Raw genomic sequence first — 26,847 nt, 5'->3', positions numbered from 1 at the left:
CTCATGTCCACTGAGTCGGTGATGCCATCCAACCATCTTGTCCTCTGTCGTCCCCTTCTCCTCCTGCCTTCAACCTTTCCCAGCATCACGGTCTTTTCTAATGAGTCGGCTCTTCGCATCAGGTGGCCAAAGTATTGGAATTTCAGCTTCAGCATCAGTCCTTCCAATGAATATTCAGGGTTGATTTCCTTTAGGATTGACTGCTTTGATCTCCGTGCAGTCCAAGGGACTCTCAAGAGTCTTCTTCAGCACCACAGTTCAAAAGCATCACTTCTTTGGCACTTAGCCTTCTTTATAGTCCAACTCTCACATCTATACATGACTACTGGAAAAACCATAACTTTGACTAGATGGACCTTTGTTGGCAAAGTGATGTCTCTGCTTTTTAATACCTGTTTAGGTTTGTCATAGCTTTTCTTCCAAGGAGCAAGCGTCTTTTAATTTCGTGGCTTGCAGTCACAATCCGCAGTGATTTTGGAGGCCAAGAAAATAAAACCTGTCACTGTTTCCAATTTTTTCTCCATCTATTTGCATGAAATGATGGAACAGGATGCCATAATCTTTTTCACTCTCCTCTTTCACCCTCATCAAGAGAGGGTGTAGCTATTTTCTAAGCCCAGACTGCACTAGGCAGTCAGCTCAGGGACCGTCCTCTACATCAGGCCCTGCCCCGGTTTCCCAGTCGGTCCCGCCTCTTCTTCACCAGATACAGCTCCAACCGGCCCTGCGTCCCTCCTGCCACCAGGGGACGCCGGAGCCTAAGAAGGCTTTCTGACCGCAGAAGGCGACGCTCTAGGTAGCGGCGGCTGCTCCGCGGCCAGTGGCAGCGACGCTCTAGCCCGCAGTGTGCCGGGCGGGCTCTCAGTGGTGCGGCCGGCGGGCGGCGATGGCGGCCGTACGGGGCCTGCGAGTGTCGGTGAAGGCGGAGGCCCCAGCGGGGCCGGCCTTGGGGCTCCCGTCGCCTGAAACGGGTTTGGACCGAGGCGAACCGGAGCCCATGGAGGTGGAGGAGGGCGAACTGGAGGTCGTGCCGGTTCGGCGCTCGCTGAAGGAACTGATCCCGGTACGGGCGGGGGGCGGGGGCGAGGAGGAGGTCGCAGAGCGAGTGTCCCGCGCCCGAGCAAGCCGGAAGGGGAGGCGGCCGGGGCCGGGGGGAAGTCTGGGGAAGGGGGCACCGGGGCGAGCGCCCTGGGGGCGGGGGCGCCAGACTGGAGCAGAGACGGGGGAGCGAGAGAAAGGACGCCCGGGCGCCCGGAAATGGGTGTTAAGGGGGCTTGAGGAGGAGGGGTCGGAGAGATTGGGGGGGTAGTTGAGATCACCCCCTTCGCTGCCCCTCCGAGCCGTTCTGTGCAAGAGGGCGAGTGAGGAGGGGTAGGGCTTGTCTGGGGGGTGCAGTTTGAGATAAAGAGGGAGCCCCCCCTGGCGGGGACACAACCTGGAGCGGCCAAGAAGGAACTGTCGGGGAGCGGGGCGCTGGCATCCTGCTCCGGTTTAGCTGGTGTTTGTTAAACAGAGCACCCGCGGTTTCCCTCGAGAGGGCTGGGCTTGTCAGCTGCAGAAACTCAGTGTTTCTGTTGTGACTTGAGGGTCATCTCGTCCCCGCGCGCCTTCACTGCTACACCGTGCCTCCAGCATCTCACCCTTCGTGGAATCAGAACATCAGCGAGCCAGCAGTGGTCCTTGGTCCCTCTCTTCTGTCACAGTAGGAATGACGAGAGGTGTTTTGCTTGTCCTTTGGTGGTCTGATGTCCGGTTCTTAGGGCTGGTCTCAGGCCTGCGTGGCTCCTCTCCAGTATTGGTACTTAATTTCTCATCTGACCTCGTCCACTTTTTTACCATGTCTGCAAGTGTTGCATTTAAACTGAAATTATGGAAGAAGGTTTTTAAAAAAATGTAGGAGCACTACAGATTGTAAATTATAATGACTCTGGCAACAAAGTTAACATAGTGGTTTACATGTTATCATTTAAATATCACGGAAGTTGTGAAGTAGATGTCATCCCTTCATTCATTCCGTTGGACCTGTACTGTTGCATCCCCACACTTTGTGGCAGGCACAGTCCTAGCCGCTTGATCAAGGTCAGACTCTGTCCTGGAGTTTATGTTCCAGTTGGGGGCCACAGGTTAACTAATAATTTCCCATAGTGGTGAATGCTGTGGAGAAAATAAAACATGTTAATGGGATGGAAGAGTGCAGAGGGAAGCTGTGGAGAGCAGGAAGCAGAATGCCACAAGATCACCAGGAAAGTCCTCTGGATAGCGACATTTCAGCTGGACCCTAAGTGACAGAAAGGAGCTACCCATGTGCAGATCTGGAAGAGTTTGTTCCCAGCAGGGGCAACTTAGTAAACCCAGAGGCTCTGAGATGAGAACAAGATTGATTTATTGGAGAAACAGAAAGTTCTATAGCACAAGTAGAAGAGCAGTAAAAGAGATCAGAAAGGTAGGCAGATGCCACAGAAGAAACCCAGGTCCAGAGAAGCCAGGGGACTTGTACAGTGTCTTGTAACCAGTGAACCTTAGAGCTGTGATTTGAGTCCCCCGGCTGCAGAGTCTCATTGTGTTTTCATTGCACAGTGTAGCGTTTCCCCCAGAAGGTCGAGGTGAGCCTGGACTTTCTGCGTTTCAGTGAAGACTTGTGCCACATCTGGTGGCCTGGCACAATGAATTTGTCCATTCTGAGCTGGGGAGATGAGTGACTGTACCTCATCTTGGGTATTTCTCACGAATGCCTTTGGATTTTCATTTACACGGATACCTTCAGTAGATGGAATTACTTTAGGTTGTGGACAGGCTCTGATTTAGAAAAAGCTTCTTGGTAGAGTGGTTGATTGCTACCATGGAGTCGCTGGGACAGGCTTCCTCATAATAAAGGGTTGTCAGGGTGGGGAACAGATTGCTGAAAGGAAGACTGTCCAGAAGGAATGGGTTGTCAGGCTGTTGTTTATCATGCGCTTGTCCTCAGTTGCCTGTTAGCATTTCTCACCCATCCCCTTCGTGTTAGGACACAAGCAGAAGATATGAAAACAAGGCTGGCAGCTTCATCACCGGCATTGATGTCACCTCCAAGGTAAGATACACCGTGATTCATTGATTCATTTTGAGAAGCGGTTGAACTTAATGAGCAAGTCCCTAGGACTTACAGAGCAGCAGTTATTCTTTACCACCTTTTTTTGTCGTTGTTGGATTAAGCCTTTGTAAGTTTATATTTTGTGTTTCACAGTGATGCCTGAGAACATTCAGGCAGCATTTGTGTGTTCTTGAATCCATAAGAAGATAAAGTAACTAGACGCCTGTGCTTAACCATGTCCAAGAAAAAGTTCTGTTTGTTCCTTTTCCATACATATGTATCTGGCTGTGTCATGCCTTAGTTGTGGCATGTGGGGTCTTTTGATGCCGAGCACAGGCTTAGTTGCCCTGCAGCATGTGGGATCTTAGTTCCCCCACAGCATGTGGGATCTTAGTTCCCTGACCAGGGCTAGAACCTGGGTCCCCTGCATTGGCAGGCGGATGTCCCTATCCATTTTTTAAAAAATGTGTAAACTGTTTCCACTTTAAATGAAGCAAAGCATAAAAGTGTCTGGCACATAGTGGGCCTTTAGTAAATGTCTTTATTCCTCACTGATTGAGGCCTAGAAAAATAGGCTTTCATGAATATGTGGCTAAACTTTGAAGGCCAAGCAGACTGAACTGTTTTCACTGCCTGGGAGTATTGCCTTTTATCTGGTGATTGCTGTTACTAGATTATCAGCTTCATTGCAGCTCTTCACAGAACCAGACATATTATTTTCCTTATAATCAGTACTTATTTGTTGCTTTAATTGGTGTTGATATTCAGCTTAAACATTCCTTCTGATTTTAATGTGTGCCATTTAAAGAGTTGAATTAAAACTCTGAATAAATAACACTGTGTTACTATATTGGATGTATGAAAGCAAAAATAAGTATGTCATGCTTGCTTTTTTGTGTTTTATCTGGGTCTCAATCTGTCTCAAATTGCTTAAAGGCAAAAAGAAAGAACTGATCATCTTTTTTGACAGGAAAATAGAATGAAGTGAAGGTTTTTTCTTACTGAAACTGAAAAAGCAGTATGCAATCCTGTTCTTAAGCCTACACAATTTACCATTATTTGAAACAAATATATGGGGGAAAGGGTGGTAGCCAAGAATTGGTACTTTGGTTGTTACCAAAGGAAGATAAACCAGTTGTTTCCAATGGGAAGACTTCAGTGGAGAAAATTAACATAACTATTGGGAAATAACAGAAGTGTTGCTGCCTTACCAATCCCCAGAAGCTTTCTATAGTCAGACCTTCAATTAGTGTGGCAAAGTCAATATACAATTAGTGAAGGTTCCAAAGAGCTATCAGAAACCCACAGTTGGACCTGGGTATATTTTAGCTCTTGGGAAAAAAAAAAATTAGGAAGCTGATTATTTGGTCTTTCAGAAAGCATCAGTGCTTCTTGTCACTTCAAGATGAAAACTGGCAATTCTGTGGACACAAGTTTAGAATAAAGGAGAGAGTTTCTTGGCTTCAGTGTTATTTTTAAGCACAGAAAAAGCTTTAGGGAGTGGACTGCTCAGGCAGACATAACGTGATAGGTGTGATTACCATGCACACAGACGATGTGAAATGGGGGCGGTGGTGGGGCTTCTAGAAATAGCGCCGAGAAAATCTGCCCCTTCCCAGCTGAAGTGCCCCTGGCAAACACTGTAACTTGTTTGCGCCTCAGTTTCTGCACAGATACAGTGATGGGCCCTGAGTCATCCTGGAGATGATGACAGGTTGCAGCGTTGGTAGTGTCCACTCTCCCAGTCATCGCCAATACCCTGTTCATTGCAAAAATGAGGCAAGGCACAGTGTCCTTTACACCTTCTGAGTTGCTTGTCGCGGTGTATCATTTGATGTTTGTGATTTAACTCTCCTCCACATTTCACTTCTTTGGCTTTTTTTCTGCACCTTCTAGGAAGCGATTGAAAAGAAGGAACAGCGAGCCAAGCGCTTCCATTTTCGATCAGAAGTAAATCTTGCCCAAAGAAATGTAGCCTTGGACCGAGACATGATGAAGAAAGGTACAGGGTGTCTGGGGGTTGTTTTCCACAGTTTCCTTGCCACGGCCTTGTGCTTCTGGCCTCACCTCACATGGAACTTGTGAATTCGCCACTTCTGAGGTGGCCTGTTAACGATGAGCTGCATTAGCTGTCTCAGTGTTGTGTGTGTGTGTGTGTGTGTGTGTATTCATTTGGCTGTGTCCGAACTTTCAGGAGACTGTCTAAGGAGCCCCAGAGAACATCATGGAGTTGGTGGCAGATCGGCGATTAGAACTGTGGCTCTGTGGGACTGACTCTTACTCTTTTTCTGCTTTATTGTAGAAGTGTTCACTTTCCTTTGCCTTTAAATGTAGCAGGAATGTATCACAGTGAGACTCTTTTAGAGGAGTCCGATTGGGGAGGGATACCGTTAATACGTCTGTTGATACAGGTTTGTGATTTTACTTTATTTTTGTGTTTTATTAAGGTTAAGTATTTTGCTTCCTGAAACTCACCCTGAATTCTTCAATATAATAACCTATCCCAGTTTTTGAAGACGGTTTATAAATAGAAGGGAAAATTATTGCTTCCCTTTTAGAGAGTTCACAGCCATGTTTATTATTCCATAAATGCAAATGATCTCCCTTTGTTGTATTTGCAAATTTGAGACTTGGCAAAGGGCTTCATAGGCAGCCATCTGAATGCACGTTAAAGGTCTGTGCTCTGCTGTGTGAGTTTCTCTAGGTTTGCCTATTTGATAAAAACTTGAGGAATGAATGAAAGAATAGCTGCTATTTGTCGGGAACTTGCTATCTTATGAGGCACTGTGTTAATTAGCACATTACGTATTTGTTTCGTACTCATTTCTCACAACAACCCCACGAGGAATATATTTTTATCCCTATTTTACAAAGAAGGAAACAGGCTCAAAGAAATTAAATAAATGCGCAGGTTTACACAACTGGTAAAAGTGGAGTCAGGATTAGAACCCAGGTTTATCTGACTCTAAAGCTCACTCTTAACTGTTGTGCTCTGTCGCCTTACAGTGTATGACATGATAGCAGAGACCCAGGCCTCCTCGGTCCTTCCCAGTGCTCAGAGTAGCTCAACTCTGGATGCTACTTCACTGTTTTTATTCTGCATCGTGTTCAATTTGGAAACATGACCTTGCTTGCCTCACAGGCTAGGTTTCCAGGCACCTGCTCGAGTGGCTGGCTGTTTCAGGAAAAGTCCTGTGAAGGCCAGGGCCAGCCGTGCAGCTGGTCATCCATGTACCTGCACACTGGACCCACACAGACGTCTGAGGCCTCTCCCACAGCTCCACCTTGAGAGCACCGTGGTTTCACATCATGCCTGTTTACTTCTAGTCCTGGGCGCATTCCATGTGACATCTTGCCTCTGATCTCGTTCATGCCTGTCACCCTGCTGATTTGTCTTTCCTTGTCCCACACTTTGTCTGGTTCAGATGTCATTCCCTCTGCAGCATCCCTGATTACCCACGTCAGTCTCTCTCCCCACCTGTGCTGGGGTTCTTCTGAGCCAGAGTCCTCCTGGGATCCAGTCTCAGTTCTTTAGTGAATGTGGGTGAGTTAGTGAAATTTTTTAGGTCTCATTCTCTTTGTTTATAAAATGGGAATATGATACCCTCCTGAATAGGATCTCTTCTTTTGGGGTTAAATTTTAATTTAAAAAAAAAGCTTTTTGAAAAACAATCTTGATTCTGAAGATACTCATAAAAGACTGTAGATCTCCCTGGACTATCAGTGGCTCGTTACAACCTGTTTTTGGCCCAGAAGGCAGCATGGCTTCAGACTGTGTTCTTGAACTCCAGAGAACCCTGCTGCCTTTCCCAGATCAATTTAAATTAGAGTAGGGGGTAGGTTTGGATAAATCTCAGAGTTCCTGTTTTTTCATCTCCCCTGGTAATTCTGTTGTACAGTCAGGGTTAACTGTACCCTAAGAGCGTGGATTCTGAAGCCTGACTGACTGTATTCAAATCTTGACTTGTCACCTTCTAACTCTGTGATCTTAGGCAAGTTATTTAGCCTCTAAGAACCTCAGTATCTTCATCTGTAAAGTCAGGTTAACTTAGTTCTTACAGGGTTGTTGGGAGGTTCTAACAAAATGTTAGGATTCCTAGAGTGGTGCCTGGCACATAGTAAATGTTAGTTATTATTATTATCTGGCATTCTCCATCTTCCAGACAGCCATTTAAGTGGCCCAGCCTCTTGTGAGAATGGGGACATTGGAATAAACATCTCGATTCCTGCAGCCACAGTAAGGTACCGGGTTATTTCTTCTTCTTAATATCAATAGTGATGAAATATACCATTCTATAAGTGCTCCCCACATGCCAGTCACTCTGCTGTGTGGTTAATGTACCCTTTCAGCAACCCCATTGCAGGGAAAGCGTTATCATTTCTGTTTTACTGGTGGGGAAAGGAAGATGCTGAGAGGTTCAGAAACTTGCCCAAGGTCCCACGGGGAGTAAGTAGCAAGGCTGACTTAGAAGGCTGGTCTGACTGAAACCTGTGTTCCTGACATCTCTGCTAGTTTCAGGGGTGCAGTGTGCTAGACCAGTCTGTACTGAATGCCCTGCTACTCTTGAGTGACTGGGTGTTAAGCAGCTTGGATCTTTTTATCTCCAAGGTCAATGCTCTCATGGCTGAGGGACCTTAGGAGTCACCTGGGTCCCATATCTGGCCTGGTGCTGCAGGCCTTTAGGCAAAGTTCCCAGCGGTCTGTGGCCTCTGCCTGAACAGTTCCTAGTGGTGGCATGATAGCTATTTATGAAGCGGTCAGTCTTGTTTTTGGATACATCTTCATGTTGAAAAGAAATTGCTTTCTAGTAATTTCTATCTGTTAGTTACTGCATAACACTTAGAACAACATGAAGTCATTTCCTCATTCACACAGTAACTCTTCAGGTGAAGGAATGGACAGCCTGTTCCCTGGACTCTCATGTGACAAGACTTTCTGGTCTCCCTCCTTTAGAGCCTGCTCAGTTTCTTGCTGTGCTTCACCAGGTGAGGTGCAGATTCCAGATTTGGTTGGATTTGTGGAGTGCTTGGCAGGACTCTGACCATGGTCTCTGTACTGACCACTTCATAGTAGTCATCTTCTAGTCAGCCAGAGCACCCGTTCTTTCCCCCAGGAACTGCACCTGTCGAAAGAGTCTTCCTCATTGTGTCCTTAAAAAACTTGCCTTTTTCTTTATCCTGATTAAGTTCCATCATGATTTCAAGACTCCGTTTCAACCTGTGGAGTTATGTTCATTTTAATTCTGCCCTTCGGCATTTTAGCTATGCTCCTCCCTTTGATATGGCTTCTGCATGTTCATCCAGTTGTTGGTAAATGTCAAACAGGATAATCCCATATCATGCCATGACACACAGATCCATGAATGGTAGTCTTATTCTATTTTCTGGCCCATCTCTTATTTTATTGTCATGGGGATCTAGATTACGTGCCTTAATAAACTTGAGGTAGAACACCATCTGTGGTCTTCTTTGAATTTCTTGGCCTGCTAATCCAGTCAGGAAAGAGAAGAGGTCAGCTGGGTTGCTGCTTGGCTTATCATTTCCTATGAAAAAGACTTGGTTTCTTAAGGGATCAGATATTCTGTCTAAGGTGTATTTTAAAAATTTCTGAGAATGACAGTCTTTTTGATCTGTTTGGGAATTTCTCTTTTCTTCTTTTATGAAAGTCAGTATGGGATTAGTCCTCAAGGATTTAAGGTACCTTGCTCCTTCCCTGCAATAATCTTAAGAGATTATTACCCGATTGTGAAATCACTGCTTCGTGTTTTAGTCAGTACAGTGGGGTATAACTCTAAACTAGAGGGTTTGAATCTATTAAAACTATTCCTTGGGGACGTCCCTGTCAGTCCAGCGATTAAGACTCTGTTGCCAATGCGGGGAGCATGGGTTCGATCCCTCGTCAGGGAACTAAGATCCCATATGCCACAGGGTGAGGCCAAAAGATTAAAAAAAAAAAGACTATTTCTAAAGCCCTTGTCACCTGTCTTGGTTTTGGTTCTTCCTTAATGATAGCTGCTGCTGTCCGTTAGTACTGTAGCAAAATTGATCAACAGTCCTGCCCTTTTTCCTGCATCATCTTCCCAAAGCAGTGTTGCTCCAAACACTTGTAAATAAAACCAACCATCAGCATTTTTGTTGAGCCTGTTGGCTCTGGACTATAACCTTTTCTTCTTTAGATGTTAGACAGTTCATGTCCACCAAAGAACATTTGGAGAATGAAGTAAGAAGAGAAGTTGCCCACAGTCTACCACCCAAACCCAGTCATTGTCAGCATCTTGTGGATTTCCTTCTAATCTTTCCCGAGTGTGGACTTTATTTTTGTTTTCCCCTTTGTAGTCATGCCGCTTTCTTTCTCTTCACTTGACAGTCTGTCATCGGCACTTTGTATGTTGTTTTAGAGCCTGACAAAGTTTTTCAGATTCTTACATCTATTCTCTTATATTTGTTAATTTGTCCTTTATCCATCTCCCATACATGTTCTTTGCAGGTCATGCTCAGCTAAGCTTTGCTGCTTTCTCTTTTCTTGGGATCACCTCTCATACTCTGAGTTACTGTATTTAGTGTCTTCCAGGTTTTTTGATCCTTCTGATCTTAGGCTTGGACTGACTACTACTTCTTTGGATTTTCAGAAATCTGCTTTCCTAAAAACTTGAGTTTTGTGTACTGTGCTTAGTTGCTCAGTCATGTCTGACTCTTTGTGACCCCACGGAATGTAGCCTGCCAGGCTCTTGTCCATGGGAATTCCCCAGGCAAGAGTACTGGGTGGGTTGCCACATGCCCTCCTCCAGGGGATCTGCCCAACCCAGGGATCGAATCCGGGTCTCCCGCACTGCAGGCAGATTCTTGACCGTCTGAGCCACCAAGGAGCCCTTTTTGTACTGCTACCTGTCAGTAATTGGGGTCTTCCCTGTTGGAAGGGAGGATGACTCCCTCACCCCCTTGCTTGCGGTCGGCACTTGGTGAATACCCAGTTCCATCCCCCCGTCCATCTGTTTACTGGCACCTCAGCAGTTAGTCCTCGCTCGTCAGCTGGGCCTGAGTCTAGGTGCCATCTTTGTTGCTTTGTTTTATTTTAAGCAGTGATGTTGTCAGCAAGGTGACGAAGTGTGGACATTCTGCTTTGGCAGGCTTCCATCGTTTCTTGAGCTTGTCTCATGTATGATTAGTCCTTCTTCATATCAGCATCTCCAAGATTTTCTTCTCTCGCTCCGTAGTCTGTTTCCTCTGCCTTCACCAGGAGCTCTCCTTGTTGTTTGTTACCTTCTTCAGAACCAGCTCTTTACTTCTCATAGGATTCTTTTCTTCCAAAATCATGCCACTTAGTTTCAAGAACTGAGGAGGTTCCCCGGGCTACCCCTTCAGTTTCCCACCCTGCATGTTAGAGTCACTCTGCATGGCCAGTGTGGCTTCCATCTCACTTGGGTCTGTGCTCATGTTTCTTTTTTTTTTTTTAGTATTTGCTTACGTATTTGTTTGACTATTCCAGGTCTTAGCTGTACCATGCAAACGCTTATTGAGGCATGTGGGATCTAATTCCCTGACCAGGGATCAGTCCTGCCCCACTGCATTGGGAGCGTGGAGTCTTAGCTCCTGGACCACCAGAGAAGTCCTTCTGCTCATTGTTGTACTGCTGGGCACTAATAAGGATTAGTGCTAGGATTAATAAATCTTGATATCTCTGTCTTCATGAATCTGAGTTGGCAGAACAATACTTACCCAATTTATTCTGGCCACATTGAATGGGCTCCCATTAAACCTATCTTGTACTCTTCAAAATGACAAAAAAAAAAGGAATTTTTATCTGGAAATGTTCACGTGTATTTTGGGTTTGTTTTAAATAAAATATATGACATATAAAAGCATCCTTAAGAGTCGTGGATGTTGAATTCTTGACAGAACTGCTTTGGAGAAGCTGGGGAGAGAAGGGATACAGAGAGCTTACACAGGGCCTGGCATTATATGCAGCATTTTATTTGCCTCGCATTGTTATAGGAATTTAAGCATAAAGCTAGGTGGTGGATCTAAGGTATTTTTAAAAATATCTTTTCTTTGTTGATGTATTTTTTGATACATTTGTTGATGTATATTTTGATGATCTTTTCTTTGTGATGTATTTCACAATTAAAAAGATTAAATAATGTAAAGTTAACACACAGTTCTGGTAATGCTGGGATTCCTTTTAACCACAGCCTTCAACCTTTCTTCCTTCCTAGAGGTAAGAGCTATTATCAGTGTGGACTGAATTATTCCAGCCTTTTTTTTCTAGATATTTGTGTAAATAAATATGTACCTTTAGAAAATAATTGGTGATATTTATCTTTTTTTTAATGTATGTATTTTTCTGCATCTTTTTTTTCACTCAGTAATCTGTCTTAGAATCTTTCCATGGTATGTGATAAATTATCTCTTTGTTTTTAACTGCTTGCTTACTGTCCTTTGACTATCATATGGAAAACCCTGATTCATTTGATATGGATAAGCCATAATTTATTACTTTGATAGCTACTGGGTTATTAAAATAGTGCTGCAACGAATATCTTTGTGTGAGCCACTCTGTGAACCCATGTGTTAGGACACATATTGAAGAGAATTCCTAAGCCTATTAATTCATTTGTAATAGGTACTCTGAGTTGCCCTTCGGAGTGGCTGTGCCAGTTCACACTTTCCACCAGTAGAGGCCGTGTCTCATTCTGCCACTAACCGATACTAAAAGACTTAAGTTAAACATCTGGTCAGTGGAAACTGATACCTTGTCTTAAGATGGATTTTCCTGATTAGTAGTAAGGCCAACCATCTCTTGACGTGTTTATTGGCCTTTCCTCTTTCTTTGTGTGTGAGTTGCCTGCTCCTGTCCTTTGCCCATTTCTGTTTGGGACTGTCATTTTCTTACTGGTTTGTAGGATTTCTTTACTCCAGTTTCAGACTTTGCTTTACATCCAAGGGCAGTGTCTCTTCTTCTTTTCAGAATTGTCTGGACTAATACACATTTCTCTTTGACATACCTTTAAAAAATATTAGAATCAGTTTATCAAGTTCAGTGTATAATCCTGTCGCATTTGATATTCCTTTAATTACTACAGGTCATTTTGAGGAGAAGGTATCGTGTATATTATAAGCACCACTTGTTTAATCTTTCTCAGCCTAATAAGCCCATTCTGAATTAAGTCATTTGTTTAATGCTCTTGTTGTGTGATAAAAACTTAAAGTTTGCCTTGCTGTCAAGTCTTATTTTCTCTTGAAATAATTGTCATCTCTTTCAGCATATTCTTTTTTTTTTTTTTTTTTGCCATGTGACATGTGGGATCTTAGTTCCCTGGCCAGAGATGGGACCTGTACCCTCTGGAGTGGAAGCACAGAGTCCTAACCACTGGACTGCTGGGGAAGTCCCAGTGTATTTCTCTTTAAAATACGTATTATCTGAACTGTCATAAAGGGGTGCTGGTGGGCTGTGCAGCAGCAGGTGGGAAAATTCTCTCATCTTTTCTGTGTCCTGTTTTCCTAGCAATCCCCAAAGTGAGACTGGAGACAATCTACATTTGCGGAGTAGATGAGATGAGCACCCAGGATGTCTTTTCCTATTTTAAAGAATATCCTCCAGCTCACATCGAGTGGTTGGATGATACCTCCTGTAAGTACCCTCAAAGTGTTCTGTTGAATATGCTTTCATATATGATTTTAAAAGAATTCTTGCCATCTCAAATGGTGAACGATTGTGGCCAGACTATGTCTAACCTCTGCCTTCAGCCCAGGAGAGAAAAATTTCCCATTGATGAGAACCAGAGTCCTTGTACATTAGCCAGCCTGCCATATCATTTTCCATAAGTGTTCCGAGGCAGCTCAGGGGTGGTGGTCAGGCCGCTGGGAGGTTGGTTGCTGGCATCTGAATCCAGGTACACAATTGTGACCCCTCCTGACACCCACAGTTTCCCAGCAAAGGCGTGAGTCCAACTGCATAGACTTGGGGCTGCCCTTGCAGGGCTTTCAGCTTTGTCATTGCAACAGCTTTTCAGAGTGCTGTCTCTGACCTGGAAATAGACCAGAGCCCTCTGACGCTGTGCCAGACCTCTCACCTCTGCTTGCTCTGGTCTGTGTTCTCTCAAGCTTCATCTGCTGGCCCTAATCTGGGGCTGTTCCGCTTGTGAGCTAACTGTGATTTCTGACTTGTGTCCCTACTCTCAAGTCTAGTCTGACCTTCGGTACCCACTCTGCTGGCTTCTGGTCCTGACTCACTTCTAGTCTAGCTTCATTTTCTGCCAGCATGCTGACCTGGTTTTCCCAGTTTTTCTGGCTGCTTTCTTTAGATGTTAAATCACCAAAAGAAGAAACATGACTGAGTTAAAAGATTTTTCTCCTTTTTTCTATTTGCTTAACTTAGACCATCCAGATCAGGGGTTGGCAAACTTTTTTTTTTTTTTAATAAAAATAAAAGACCGGATAAAAGATATTGTAAGCTTTGCAGACCATATATATTCTCTGTGGAATCTACCCAGCTCTGCCATTGTAGCATGAAAACAGCCATAGACCATATAATTGGATGAGCCTGGCTGTTTTCTGTAAAACTTTGTTTGCAAAAACAGTTGGCAGGTGTGTAGTTTATTGTATGTTACTTATAACTAAATAAATAAAGTACAAATATAAGTAGATAAATGGATGGATGATGGATGAATGAATGAATAATGGGTCATGGGCTAGATTTGCTAACAGCTGATTTAACTAATTAAAACTATCTATCTAAGCAATGTTAGAGGGACCCTTAGCGTCGTCCAGCTCACTCCCTCATGTACATCAGAAACAGAGGAGGGAAATTACTTGCTCAAGACCATGTAGCATATTGGGCTTCCCTGGTGACTCTGGTAAAGAATCTGCCTGCCAGTGCAAGGGACCCAAGTTTGATCCCTTGAGTCTGGAAGATCCCCTGGGGAAGAAAATGGCAACCCACTCCAGTATTCTTGCCTGGGAAATCCCATGGACAGAGGAGCCTGGCAGGTGACAGTCCATGGGGTCACAAAAAATTCAGATACGGCTTAGTGACTAAATAACAGCAACAACAATGTAGCATGTTATTAACAAAACATGAGAATCTTTAGACCTTCATTTCCCAAACTGAGATACAGGGGTAGCTTAAGTTTGAGAAATGCTGCTTTAAAGTTGATCTTCTCAAGACCTTTTTCTTGCTAAATTCTCTTAAAGGAGCAAAATAAATTGGTTGCTGCAAAGCCAAGTGGCTGTCACTCCTCCATTCTATATATGCCATGGGTGCCCTCATCACCCACACTTTACAGTAGGGAAACATCATGTAGCATGTCTGGATGACAAGGAAGACCAGAGGGCTTCCATGTGAGGGGCAGAAGAATAAAGGATAAAGGACATTTGTTTGACATTTTCATCATCGTCATCAGAAACTGCTAGCACTTACGTATAACACTTACTGTATGCCAGGCATTTTTAATATATAGAACTTTTTTTCATGGAGTACCTGACCAGTATTTTGTGGGACCCAGTTTGGAGTACTTCTCTAGGCTAATCTTATTAAAGAAGTTTTTACTACCAGATTCTATACTTCTTTCATTGGTTGGTCTGTACATTTATTGATGTCAGTCCATAGCTGAATGATACTGTAGCAGTGAATATAATGTAGTCTCTGCTGTCAAGAAACTTAATCACTTGGATGTGATGTGTTATTTTACATCTTATTTTAGGTAATGTGGTTTGGTTGGATGAAATGACAGCCACAAGAGCCCTTATCAATATGAGTTCTCTGCCAGCCCTGGATAAGATAAGAAGCAAGGATGCCAATGAGGAAAAGTCATCTGAGAAAAGTAAAAAAGGTAACTGACTACAGAGGAGGAACTTTGGGGCTGAAGGTCCTATTCTTTACAATTTGAATTCTGTGCAGTGTTAACGTAGTATCTCATTGCCAGTTACTTCTGAAACAAGCTATGATGCTTTGGATCATTAATAAAGAGGAGGAGACAGTGTTAGACTTTTAATGTATGTGAGATGGAGTGAAGATTCATCTTGTCCCTCACATTCCATTTTAGACAAGCAGGAAGACAGTTCTGATGACGATGAGGCTGAAGAAGGAGAAGTTGAAGATGAGACCACAAGTGATGTAGAGGTCAGTAGAGGGCACAGGTGTCTGTGAGGTTTCCCTGTAAACAGCTGCCTACAGCCTTGATACCTGAGCCTTAAAGGCTTAGGATAGGACGTTGTGTTCTTCCGCTGACTAGCACCATCGAACCTCCTGAGGGGGGCCCAGGCTCTTCGCCTTTTAAGTTCTTGTGGGTGTAATGAACGATTCGTCTTGAGACCTTAGTACTCACACTTCTGTATGAAAGGAAATGGTTTTATTGAGAAAGACTTTGCAGTGCTATCTAATCAGTAAAATTAAGGAATAGCAAGTAATGGTGTATCTCCTAATGGCATATGGCGTATGTACTATTGTTGGAAATATTAAAGTGTATTCATTTTTAAATTATTTATTAAGTGCCTACTATATACCAAATTCTAGGTGCTGGGGATATAGCGTCAAGCAAAACAAAGTCCTTGCCCTGTTGGAGCCTACATTCTAGTGGGGAAGACAGACAATACACAGATACGCAGATATGTAATGTAATGTCAGGAAGTGATGAGTGCTATGAAGAAAAGTAAAGAAGGGTAAGCGGATAGTCAATGATGGAGATGATTCTTTTAGACAAGGTGGTCAGGGAAGACCTCTGACTTAGACATTCTGCAGAGGAACTGGTGCTGTGATGCTTATGGGTTTTATTAAAAGTAGATTGCTTCCTTAATCCATGGTATCTTTGCTACTGAATGAACATGAAAAAAGGCTTTAATTTTTATATCGAAAATGCTCTTTTTTTCTTAAGTTGGACACGTTGTCGCAGGTAGAAGAAGAGTCGCTGCTGAGAAACGATCTTCGTCCAGCTAACAAGCTTGCTAAAGGAAATAGGTTATTCATGAGATTTGCTACAAAAGGTAAATGATAATTGGTATTGATTTTAAAAAATAATTTTATTTGTTTATTTTTGGTTGTGCTGGGTCTTCCTTGCTGCTCGGGCTTTTCTCTAGTTTTGGCCAGTGGGGGCTCCTCATTGCGGTGGCTTCTCATGTTGCAAAGCACAGGCTCTAGGGTGCCCAGGCTTCAGTAGCTGTGGTGTGTGGGCTCAGTGGTCGTGGCTTCTGGGTTCCAGAGCACAGGCTCAGTAGTAGTGATGCAGGGACTCAGTTGTTCCTTGGCATGTGGGATCTTCCTGTATCAGGAATCTAAACCGTATCTTCTGCATTGGCAGGCGGATTCTTTACCACTGAGCCACCAGGGAAGCCCCTGACTTTTATTTTTAATGAAGTGATATTTATTAAGTGACGCCTTCTCTTTTGAATTGGAACTTAGACCAAGTAATCTCAAAGATCCTTCAAACTGTAACATTCTACACTTAACAAAATCGATGACTTGCTGCCTGAGTTGGAATTTCAGACACTGAAAGTGGATAATAGCTATTTGTATACTTTTGTGATATCTGGCTAAAGTAAGTTATTTTCTGTTAAAGCTGGTTTGCCCCATATGCTTTTCAGCCAATTTATCATCTGAACTATGAAAAATTTTAAAAATCTCATGTATCACGGCAGTGTCTTCCTAGATGTTGCTAATAGTACCTTTCAGCTCTAATTCTCAGAAGAATTAAATTAAAAGCCTATTAATAATTCATAAGGCCTTTTATGCACAGTGATTTTGATATGCATTAATAATGTGGGAGGAGTGGTTTTGAGTCAATTGAGAGTTATTGGAAATGACAACCCTTCACCCCTGAATACTTTAGTAAGTATTTCTGAAGAACAAGGACTTTGTTTTACACAGTCATCAAAATTAGGAAATTTAACATTAATGCCATTCTGTTATCCAGTTCATAGTCTGTGTTCAGATTTTACCAGGACCCCCGCAGTGTGCATTAAAACTGCCTGGCACACATCGAGTGCAGTATGTGGGCAGTCTTTGATGATGACGACGACAGCGACGATGATGATTGTCAAGTAAATTTGGGTTATTCTTGGTACTCCTTCCGTGCTACACTAGGGTCCACTCCAGGACTGGGCGTTTCAGTCTGCCGTGTTCCCTCAGTGTCCCTGAATGTGGAGCCACTCCTCTGCTGTGTTTTCCTTGACTGAGACATTTTTAAAGAGAACAGGCTCATTATTTTGTAAGCTGCCCCTTAGTTTTGTTTGTTTGATGTCTCCTTGTAATTAAATTCGAGTTGTGTGCTTACACCACAGAGATTGTGTCATTCTCAGTGTGTCGTATCAGGAGGCACATTGCATTTATTTGTCCCCTTCCTGGGGATGCTAACCATTATCTCCTGGTTAAGGTGACAGTCGCCAGGTTTCTCACTGTAAAGTTACTTTTTCCATTTATAATTTGGAGTTTTGTGGAGAGATGCTTTGAGGCTATGTAAATAGCCTGTTCCTCATCAGATTGCCATACAGGAGCTTTAGATCCATTGGTGATTTTTTAACTCTCTCATTTACTAGTTGGCACTTAACTGTAAGGGGGAGCTTTCCCTTTTTACCCATTTATTGATGTATTTACCTGTTTTTTTAAAAATGCATTTACTTGTTTATATTAGTTTAGATTCGTGGAGTTTTATTCAGTGGGCTATCATTCCTTCTGTCATTATTCGGATTCACAGGTTATTTTGGATCTAATCAGTAGAGCCTCTTCACACTGTTCTTTTGACACGCCTGCGTGATTCTTCGAGTACTTTCTTGCAATTATGGCACAAGGCGCCATCTTGGTTTGCCAGTCTCAACTTGTACTTTCCTAGTCCCAGATCTGGAACCAGCCGTTTCTCCAAGGCGCTGGTGGGCGTGTTTTTCGTAGGGTGCACATTCTGGTTTATGCCTCTAGGTTTACCTGGAGCACTGGGTGCACTCTCGTCGGTACTCATCTTTTGTAGTGATGCGTGCCCATGGAGTTGTCAAGAGGCCTTTATATTGTGAAGATACGTGTGTTCACTGAGCACCTTTTCTTCCTGTCAACTGGCATTTTACCTTGATAAATGGGATCTGTTCTCCTTTTGCTTATTTGAGTGCATGGTTTACCAAATACATGGAACTATGTATAACCTGTTTCTTGGACCCTGATTCTGTGTCATTAGTGTGTGTCGTTCAGAAACGAGTATCATCTTTCGGAGGGCAATGAAAGTGCCACCTCTTCTAAAAGCCTTTTTGATCCCTGAACACTGGTGATAACCTACACTCTCTTGTGCTTCTTGGGAATTGCGTTGTTGTTGTTGTTATTGTTGCTGGCATTTTCTCTTTGAAGTCAGCTCCCCGGCAGCAGCTTAACCTCATTCGTCTCTGAGTTTTGCTCCACCCTCTCGACACTGCACTGCTTTAGGAGGACTCAGAGTGGTCATAGTGCATCTTTCTCTTCTGTAGGCAGAGTGTGCTGATCTGATCCCAGCTATGAAAAACATTCTGTTTGTTCAAACCCGTTTAACATTGCCTTCACACTCGCAGGGAGTCCTTGGTAACTGTTGTAATTAATTTTTAGATGACAAAAAGGAACTTGGAGCAGCAAGGAGAAGTCAGTATTACATGAAATATGGGAATCCAAATTACGGAGGCATGAAAGGAATCCTTAGTAACTCTTGGTGAGTCCAAAACCTTAAATACAACAGTTTATATAGTACTTAAGCTTTTCATAATCCTTCAGGGATCTACATTAGTTGGTATTCTTCAGCGGGTATTCTGCAGTGGACTGTCAGCACCGTGTGTGGATGGACGTGAGGAAGACAAGAAGAAAGCGCTCAAGGCTTTTAACTGTGGTAAATGGTGTGAGAATGCTGAGTTTCAGTTTCATGCGACATGTCTCTGTGTCAGCACCTAACGTCGTGTCAGGGTGTAGTTGACATTAACTAGTGGACGTCGAGGCCCTTCCTCTTGGTTTTTGATTCTGTGCTTATTTTGGCGATGTTGCAGGAAGCGGAGATACCATTCCCGTCGCATTCAGCGGGATGTTATTAAGAAGAGAGCCCTGATTGGGGACGACGTTGGCCTGACGTCCTATAAACACCGACATTCCGGTAGTTGCCTGCTCAGCTCTTGGGTAGACACATGTTTGGCTCCCGAAATGACATTTTTATCCTTAATACAGTCCTTTAAGGTTCCAAACTTTATCATCCTCTCTTCCTTGCCCTCACCCTCTGCCAACATATAGGAAAGTAAGTCAAGTCACAGTTAATTTGAAATTGCCCATACAAAGAGGTCAAATGATTTTATAAAAGCTATTCTAACAATAAAGGCAAAATGTAGGAAAAATTAAAACTTTTCCTACGGAATCTAATTTTCCTAATTAATAACAAAAGCTGCATGAAAAAATTTTTAAATTATTTTGTCAGACGAGTTGATTTTATTGTTCTTTTGTCTGATGATGAAAATAAGCTGCTGTGTCTAGTACTCTGCTTATTGGCTTGTGCACGTGAATGCCACAGTGAAGTGGGATACAACACGGGTTTCATTTTGGTTTTTGTTTGTCTTTTTTCTTTTCTTCTTTTTCTGTTCCTTTGTCTCCCTGGGGCTCCCACCTTCCCACCCTTCAAATCTCCCTTTCTTCCCCGCTTTCTTTCTTTTGGTGCTTATTCTTAAAGAACTGTTTTTATTATGTTTTATAGAGATTTGTTTTTATGTTGAAACTGATCTGTGAAAATCTACACACTTTGTAGAACCAGCCAAGTCAGCATACAAACACAGAATAACAGGCATACACTTTTATCTTTGTAGTAGGGACAGGGAGAGGTGAAATCTATACATTTTAATTTAATGTGAATGCCCAAACTTGGATATTTGAAATCTACATCTTAATGCACATACTTTTCTGTTAGACAGTTAAGCTTTTCCAATTTCACTTACTTTAAGATATTTTTATCATATAATCTTAGTATTCATATCAAAGAAATTAAAAAGCAAAAAGATAAGAACTGATTTCATTTTACATTTTTCTTATTTGTCTCTTTTCACAATAAATATAACTGTTGTGGACATATATTTTATATTGTGCTTCTTCCATTTATAAGCATTTTTCCATGACCTTTAAAGGCACATTTCATTATTCATGGCGGTTATGTTCTGTAAAGTCACCGTGATCATTGAAAACCATTCAGAGACTCTTAATCACACTTTTTGTCAACTGATCAATATAGAACCTTAATTTGATGTATGTTTCTGATTAAGGACACCTTATTTAATACATGTTGATTCATTAACGTTGAACTCAAGGGCAGCAGCCCTGGAACTCAGGCCCAAACAAAGCCTGTCTCACACATGTGTTGTCTCCATAAGGCATATCACAGCCTTCTTGTATTTAGGAACACTAGACAGCTTTGGAATTCTGCTCGGAGGCTGTTTGAAACAGGGAAATCGTCAATAAAAATCACAAAGGTGTTAAGAAGTAGCACTCATGGACTGCAAAAAGGACCCTTGTTTACAGTGTTTGAGCGCTGCAACAGAAAGGCAGGACAGACCTTGTTTCCCTGCACCTGGGAACTTGCATGGCTGGTGTCTCAATTTTTGGGGGCTCCTGTGCATGTCCACAAATGACCACAAAAGTGCCATGGGTGTTGGTTGTGGAATTACAAATAAAATTGGCAGATTCATAAATCTAGAATCTGTGAATAATGAGAGGGTCTGTATTTTAGATAACTTTATAAAATTGCATCAGGCTGCTAGGCCATCCTTTACCTAGATGTTCATGTGTTGTAGGGGTCAGAATGGTAACCAGATCAGCACTGTTAGAGACAGTGCTCCAGTAAACTCTTAGGATGGGAATCTCATCTTCTACAAAGGTCACTGATACAGAACAGAAGATCCGGTGTTAGTATTCATGCTTTTACTAATAATGATTTTTGGTTAAATTCCTTAGGACTAGTGAATGTTCCTGAGGAACCTATTGAAGAGGAAGAAGAAGAGGAGGAGGAGCAGGACATGGATGCCGACGACAGAGTGGTGGTGGAGTACCACGCGGAGCTCCCGGCCCTCAAGCAGACCCGGGAGCGGAGCGTGTCCAGGCGGTCCAGCGCCAGCAGCTCAGACTCGGATGAAATGGACTATGACCTGGAGCTGAAGATGATTTCCACTCCTTCACCAAAGAAGAGCATGAAAATGACCATGTATGCTGATGAGGTGGAATCTCAGTTGAAAAATATCAGGTAAAAATATTCTTTTCTTTTTATCACTGCTAGCTTTTAATTTGATTGAAATCCGATTACTAACTTCTTCTTAGTACCTCTAAATTTTGTAATCACTTTTTTCGGTTCTAATTTCAGCCCTTTATAGAATTTGAGTAAAAGCATCTGGTTTTTCCTCTTAATGAACAAGAAATGATCCTTGTTATAAAAACTATGAATGATACAGAAGGTGAAGTCACCTGTAATCTCATCCTCCCCTAAGAGAGTGACTGTTAGCAGTTGGGTAAATAACTTTATTGTCAGCTTTATGTGTATATATAACATATGGGGAAATTATAGATGCATTTGTACAAAAGTTATACTGTTTATATTGTTTTGAAATATGCTTTTTCCATTTAATATAGTGGAGACATTTGCTCTTTTTTCAACTATATGTAGTCCCTGTTTCCAAATGTTATCATTTGTTGAACCAATCCCTTCCTGTTGGACGTTTAGATTTCTGTTTTTTTTTTGTCCACATCCTGCAGCTTGAAGGATCCTAGTTCCCTGACCAGGGATTGAACCTGGGCCCTCAGCAGTGAAAGCATAGTGTCTTAACCACTGGACCACCAGAGATTTCCGTAGATTTCTGTTTTCTTACTGTTGGACTAACTAGATACATTCCAGTTATTGTGCAAAACAATGCACATGCTTTAAAATGTGGTATGGCTAAATTTCCTTCCTAAAAGATTTTACCCACTCACATTACCACATGTTACCTAGATATTCACCAGCCTTAGGTATTATCACTGTGATTTTTGGTATTCATGGACAAAGAAGTACATTCTTTGATAACTAGTGGGGCTGAGCAGATTCCTGAAGGCAGAGAGCATAGGCATGTCTCAGAGGGCTGGAGGCTAGGGTGCTCTCTTAAGAGTTCCTGATGGTGTGTTTGGGAAAAGGGAAGAAGAAACTTGTAAGCTGGTTGATTTGTATGGCTTTGTTCACATCCTTAGTTTTTAGAGAACTTTCCAATGGCAAATGCTGCCAGAATAATGCCCTTGCCCTGACACAGTGGGAGAGGTCTTCCCTTTAAAGAAAGGGATTGTAGGCTGTCTTATATCTTGACTACAACCAGTTCACAGCCCGGAGAAGCAGAGGCCTTCAGTCCTTCGCAGGCCTCTACTTAGGCCTGTGTCCCAGGAGAAGGGCAGGCACAGTTATGTGCTTTGCGATCGCTCCCAGATACTGCATGTGGAAACCACCCCGGAAACCTCGGGGAGCTGCTTACCCCGACTGGCCTCTTTGGCAAGCCGGTCGTGACTTTTGTGAGCAAATTACTACTGGTGTATGGTGTTATTAAGTGAATGTTGGCCTTATTAGATTGGGTTTCTTAAATTGCTTTTTTCCAGAGTGTGTGAGATGGTTGTGTGAGTGTTGCCTCACAGTTCAAGCTGCTTTACTGTACCCCCGCCTCTCTTTTTTAAGGAATTCCATGAGGGCAGATACTTTATCCACAAGCAATATAAAAAACCGAATTGGTAACAAATTGCCAGCTGAGAAATTTGCAGATGTCAGACATTTGTTAGATGAAAAACGTCAGCACACACGTCCACGGCCGGCTGGCAGCAGTACTAAAACAGGTATTGTTGTTCGGTTGTGTTCCTGGGCTCTGTCCTGAGTTCCAGAAAGCAAATGCAGACAGGGGAGGTTCTTGAATAAAACACTGTCATTTGGGGACCAGTTTAATTGTCCATATTCATCACTTCTAAATTTTGGGTTAGGCACTGGAACTTGAGGACATGAAATTTAATCAGATTTTTGCAATATTAGCTTTTGATATTTTTGTCCCAACAGTGATTTTACTCTGTATGTCATTGGTATACATAAGGGTAATAGAAATTAGGTCGAAGTATTGTATAAATGGTTAAGAATTTGAACTGGTGAGTTTATATGTGCAGACACGCACATAGCAGGCCATACCCACCGTGTGCCCGGGCTAGGCACTGGGGGTGTCATAAGTCTTCGCAGGGGATGCCAGCTCATCATAGACTCCGATGCAGCAGCCTAAGGGCACATGCTCAGGTAATTCCTCCTGAACCTGAGTGGAGTGAGTGGCCCGGTAGGCACTATGAGCAGTGGGCTGTGGGAGCGAAGAGGGGAGTGGGTCTTCTGGGGGAAAGCCTGTTGTGGGAGGCGTCTCAGAGCAGGTGGCAGTGGAGCGAGGCCTCGGAGAGGAAACAGGATCTCAGTCACCAAACCGAGTTCTTTGCGGTGGGAAGCAACCTGATCTTCTGATGAAAATGTCCAGCCTTGTAAAGGAGGAAGACTCAGCACTGGGAGGAAAGGGAAAGAAGCCATGGGGCTCGGGCCTGAGGGGCTGAAAGATGGGGGTGCTGTTCTCAGAGAGCAGATGAGGTGGGAGAAGGCCCAGCGCAGGGACTTGCTCATGACTGTTTGTGCTGTTGCTATTAGCGTAAGAAAGCTCCAGAGGATTGGCAGATTCTGGAGGGGTTGGAGGAAAGGCAGGTTTGATTTGGGACAGCTTCCCCTGATCCTTTGCTTTTTGTCGGTCTCATTACCTTTATTGTTCAATGTAATAGTCTTTATTGACTAGCTTCTTATATGTTCAAAGAATGGGGCTTCTGCCCTCAGGGAGCGTGCAGTATTTCTCATTAGCTGCACTGTTTGTTAATTATTTGCTCTTGATTCTACTATTTAAAGAAGGAAAAAAAAAAGACAATTCTGCCTCAAAAATTCCTTTCTGAAGCAGTCAGCTAAGGTTTCCCCCAGCTGCGAGCCCCTGTGGGTTCTCACTTGAATTTTCCTGGGAGAATCCAGGCTGTGTAGAGGGAAGGCTTTTAGAAGCTTGGTAGTGCTGGGCCCCATGTCCTCACTCGGGAAGATCTCAGGTTGGCAGTACAGATGACACAGTATAGTCACATGGTCACAGCAGTGCTTTTTTCTTTTTCTAGATATACGCCAGCGATTAGGAAAAAGACCATATTCTCCGGAAAAGGCTTTCGGTAGTAATCCAGTTGTTCGGAGAGAGCCCTTTTCTGATGTGCATAGTAGGCTGGGTGTTCCCAGGCAGGATGTTAAAGGCCTCTACTCTGATACTCGAGAGAAGAAGTCAGGTTGGTAACAGTGGGGACTGATGGGGAGGGAACTGGGTAAGAGTAGAGACCATGGGCGCAGCATGGAAATACTTTGTTGATACAGGACAGAAGCAGCACAGGAGAAAAATAAATTATTTTTCCCTCTTCCATTATAATCATCATAACGATAACGGTAACAGTGTGGGAAACAGAAAGCAGGAAACAAGACTCACCCCTGAGTCTTTGTGATTAACACGAATACTTTTTAGTTCCCTGCTGTTCCAACCTTTGTCCGTATACATACCGTACTTTTTTCATATAGCATTTTATCATGATCATTTTTCCATATAAGTTATAGCCTTTATAAATAAAACTTTTAATTGCCTTATCGTGTGGCTATCCTATCAAATTCTATGTATTTGTCTATTGTCAAATACTAACATTTTAGAAAGTGAACAGAGAGTTGGCAGAATCTCAAAAGTTGACAGGGTAGCAGGTCCGTGAATTTGCAGCATGCTGTAGGTGGGGATGGCCTGGGAATGGCCCGCTCCTGACAGAAGGAAGTTGTGCACAGGTGGTTGTCTCAGCAGACAGGGGCAGAGGGAGCACAGGCAGCCTCCCAGCTCATTCTGATGTATCTGGTGTGGGGGTTTTGGGGGTGGTGGTGCGTATCCCCGAGCTGGGAGAATCTCCCAGCAGGTCCAGTTCCCTGTCTGCCGGCAGGGAACTGGGAGGACCTGCCCAGGGCTGCTCCCTGGTTGCAAGTGCCCCAGAGCCCCCCTCCCCTAGTGTTCCCTGCACGTGAGGCATTGCAGTGCCCCTCTTGCTCAGCATTAACTGCCAGAGCTGAAATGCCTTCTCACCCACACAGGTAGCTTATGGACTCGCTTAGGATCTGCACCCAAGACCAAAGAAAAGAACACGAAGAAGGGGGATCACAGGGCGCCGGGCACAGAGGAAGACGACTCGGAGCTGCAGAGGGCATGGGGGGCTCTGATTAAGGAGAAAGAACAGTCTCGCCAAAAGAAGAGCCGCTTAGATAACTTGCCATCTCTCCAGATCGAAGTCAGTCGGGAAAGCAGCTCTGGCTCAGAGGCTGAGTCCTGATGCCCTGGAGGCCGAGGCGGCCGCCCTGAAACCTGACAGTCTTGCGTAGGGCGGGGCGCACAGTAGGACCCCCCCCTTGGGAGTTGGCGCCCCTCCCCTCTTGCTCATGCAGTCGCCCTCCGCTCTTGCTAGTTCAGCAAGACATCTTAGGAAACGTGACCTGTTTTGAAGGGCATCCATCTAATCTTTTTGCTGCAGAGTTACAATTCTGGGCCCTTGATTCTTTTCCCACCACCCCACAAGCTTTACCCATTGAGGAAAAGGCAGCCCTCCAGATTTTGTAGACATTTTTTTCTTAATATTTTTAACATTGTGTCTTTTAAGAGAAAAGTTTTACACAGTTCATCCAAAGAGCAGAGAACTGAACTTCTCACTATTGCCTTGGCCCTGACAGCTTTACCAGCACCCTTTTTCCAAGAAAAGTCAATTCCCAGGTGCTTATCGGACAGCCTTCGAGAGGAAAAGACTAGGGAAGCTGCCAGCTCACCCTTCCAGGATCCTAGTGTGGGGGCTTACTCACATGGACCTGACCTCAGAGGTGCAGCCGTGCTGCCCGGGTAGATCAGAGCTGCAGCGCCGACCGCCCTTCGTTCCTCCCCGGGGATCTCTGTCAGGAGCCTCGTTAGCAATCAGCTTGAAGTGAAGATCAAGTTCAGTGCTGTGGGGTTTTTAGGAACAAAAAACTGTGACTTCTGGATTTGGGGTGGATTTTCGTGCTAGGGGTGGGGTCATGGGTTAATGTTGAACAATTTGTAAGTCTGTATTATGTTTAAAAAATACTGATGATTTGAAAGTTTAAATTTTTAATTTTTATATGTGAAAATACTTCCTGTTGGCCTCCAGGGAAGCTCAAGTGGTGTCTTCTTATGTGCTGTTAAATATATATTATATACTTTGGAAGAAGGCAAAGAGAGGCGTCTCATTATTTTTAAAGGATCCTAACTGTAGAGTCTGTCTGTTATACATAGAGTTTAAGTTCCTCTTTGGCCAGTGAAAGCAGGAAAACCTGCCCCTGAGATGGGAACCTGTTGTGTGTGATCACTTCAGAAGTGACGCACCGCTGTTTATCCTTTCTGTCTCCCAAGTTCTGGCCCCTGAGGACATCTTCAAAACTGGCAAATAAGATAATAGTCACAGAAGTTTTAGTTTGTTTATTTCTAGTCTCCTTTCAGATTATTTTAACCATGAAAAGGCCTTAGGTTCTTTGGTCTTCCTGTCTTGATTTTTATTTTGAAGTATTTAGTGTTTGTATTCTTCTGCAGGCTTAAAAATTGTGTTTTAAATTCAATTCAGTAGAGCTTAGGAGTTAGAATAAAGCCCTTGCTCCTTGTGTGATGTCACAGCCCCTCACCTGCGTGGAATGTTCAGCACCCAGTGTGGCTCGGGACTCTAGAGATCTTTGCTCGCTGCT

At 43.5% G+C, this 26,847-nt stretch overlaps 1 protein-coding gene across 2 annotated transcripts; it reads left to right on the top strand.

Moving 5' to 3' along the window:
• Window positions 1-850: 850 nt before the first annotated feature.
• Window positions 851-26,345, top strand: NCBP3 (nuclear cap binding subunit 3). Of its 2 annotated transcripts, none has more exons than XM_027516566.1 (13): window positions 851-1,063; window positions 3,005-3,070; window positions 4,967-5,072; window positions 12,573-12,698; window positions 14,770-14,898; window positions 15,112-15,188; window positions 15,958-16,048; window positions 18,621-18,720; window positions 19,049-19,152; window positions 20,988-21,273; window positions 22,720-22,874; window positions 24,207-24,368; window positions 25,201-26,345. In XM_027516566.1, the coding sequence occupies exons 1-13, from the start codon at window positions 887-889 to the stop codon at window positions 25,434-25,436; spliced, it is 1,815 nt and encodes a 604-aa protein (XP_027372367.1). In that variant the 5' UTR covers window positions 851-886; the 3' UTR covers window positions 25,437-26,345. The 2 variants fall into 2 exon arrangements, with proteins under 2 accessions (XP_027372367.1, XP_027372366.1); XM_027516565.1 differs by having other exon boundaries at window positions 15,940-16,048.
• Window positions 26,346-26,847: the final 502 nt, after the last annotated feature.

Source organism: Bos indicus x Bos taurus, chromosome 19 (genome assembly GCF_003369695.1).
Source record: "Bos indicus x Bos taurus breed Angus x Brahman F1 hybrid chromosome 19, Bos_hybrid_MaternalHap_v2.0, whole genome shotgun sequence".
Classification (NCBI taxonomy): domain Eukaryota; kingdom Metazoa; phylum Chordata; class Mammalia; order Artiodactyla; family Bovidae; genus Bos; species Bos indicus x Bos taurus.
This window is presented reverse-complemented; position numbering and strand designations above follow the sequence as displayed.

What these genes read in the sequence shown, in the direction of transcription:
- NCBP3 (XM_027516565.1), top strand. Translation starts at nt 887, where the DNA reads ATGGCGGCCGTACGGGGCCTGCGAGTGTCGGTGAAGGCGGAGGCCCCA. An exon ending in CGCTGAAGGAACTGATCCCG is followed by an intron (nt 1,064 to 3,004) that starts GTACGGGCGGGG and finishes CCTTCGTGTTAG; the next exon opens with GACACAAGCAGAAGATATGA. An exon ending in TACTCGAGAGAAGAAGTCAG is followed by an intron (nt 24,369 to 25,200) that starts GTTGGTAACAGT and finishes TCACCCACACAG; the next exon opens with GTAGCTTATGGACTCGCTTA.